General features: G+C 43.4%; 1 protein-coding gene across 1 annotated transcript in view; it reads right to left on the bottom strand.

Annotated features, from left to right (window-relative positions):
- LOC110333478 (eukaryotic translation initiation factor 5-like) overlaps positions 1 to 1030 on the bottom strand; it is a gene marked incomplete at its 5' end in the record, with an annotated part of 21176 nt that overhangs the window by 11329 nt on the left and 8817 nt on the right. Inside the window, 1 exon segment of the mRNA XM_021215042.1 lies at positions 376 to 522. Within this exon segment, the coding sequence (XP_021070701.1) occupies positions 376 to 522 (147 nt within the window).

Raw genomic sequence — 1030 nt, 5'->3', positions numbered from 1 at the left:
CTCAGAAGGCAAGCCCTTTACCAACTGAGCTGTCTCAGAGTGTCTTAGCCTTTATAACTTTATAAAAACATGATTATTTTGGCATATGATTCTGAGTCAAAGAGTTACATCTCAAATTGCCTTTGATACTGACATAGGATATCACATGGTGAGAAATAAAGAGAGTGCTGTATGTGTGTAGCCTCTTCTTACAAAACCTTTAAGATTCAATTGCAAATGTCTCTCCTGATGACCCCACCCAGCCCTAATCAGCTCCCAAAAGCCCACCTCTGAACACCATAACGAGACTCCGTTCCCCCAGCACATACGCACACACTATTTCACATAGTGATTAAATTCTGGCCTGTGAACCCTTAAGAGATACTCCAATCATACCCCAGCCATCCAGCTTCCCCGAGAACCTTATGCATCCACACCATGCACAGCTCCAGCACTGGGGTGTTGGTGCTTGAATACCGCGCCTCTGCCTTGAAGGCATCTTCATTCTGCTTACCTGCCTCCGCCATAGACGGAGGGCGTTTGCTGAATACATAAACGAAGAAATGAGGGCGAGCAAACTAGTTGTATTTTAAAGAGTATGGACCTTTGATATGAGACATCTGGGGCTACTGAATAAGGAAAGGCTAGAATACTCTGGTTTAAGATCTCTTACTCGGATCTCACTTGGCCCTTAGCTCTTAAAAAATAAATAAATAAGTAAACCTGGGGACTGGAGAATGTGACTCAGCTGGTATAATGCTTGACTAGCATGGATAAAGTCCAGGATTCTCTACACAGCAGCACGTTAGCTGGGTGTGGTGCACATACCCGCATACCTGTAATAGAAGTTCAAGCAGGAGGATCCAAAGTTCAAGACCATGCTCATCTACATAGTAAGTTCAAGGCCAGCCTGGGATACATAAGATCCTGTCTCAAAAAAAAAAAAAAAAAAACAGAAACAAAAAGACAAAACCCAAAACAACAACAGAAATTGATCTAGCAAGATGGTTCAGTCAGAGAAGGCACTCGCCACTGACCTAGATGACCTGAG

The sequence above is a fragment of the Mus pahari genome, chromosome 15 (genome assembly GCF_900095145.1).
Source record: "Mus pahari chromosome 15, PAHARI_EIJ_v1.1, whole genome shotgun sequence".
In the NCBI taxonomy this organism is placed as follows: domain Eukaryota; kingdom Metazoa; phylum Chordata; class Mammalia; order Rodentia; family Muridae; genus Mus; species Mus pahari.
This window is presented reverse-complemented; position numbering and strand designations above follow the sequence as displayed.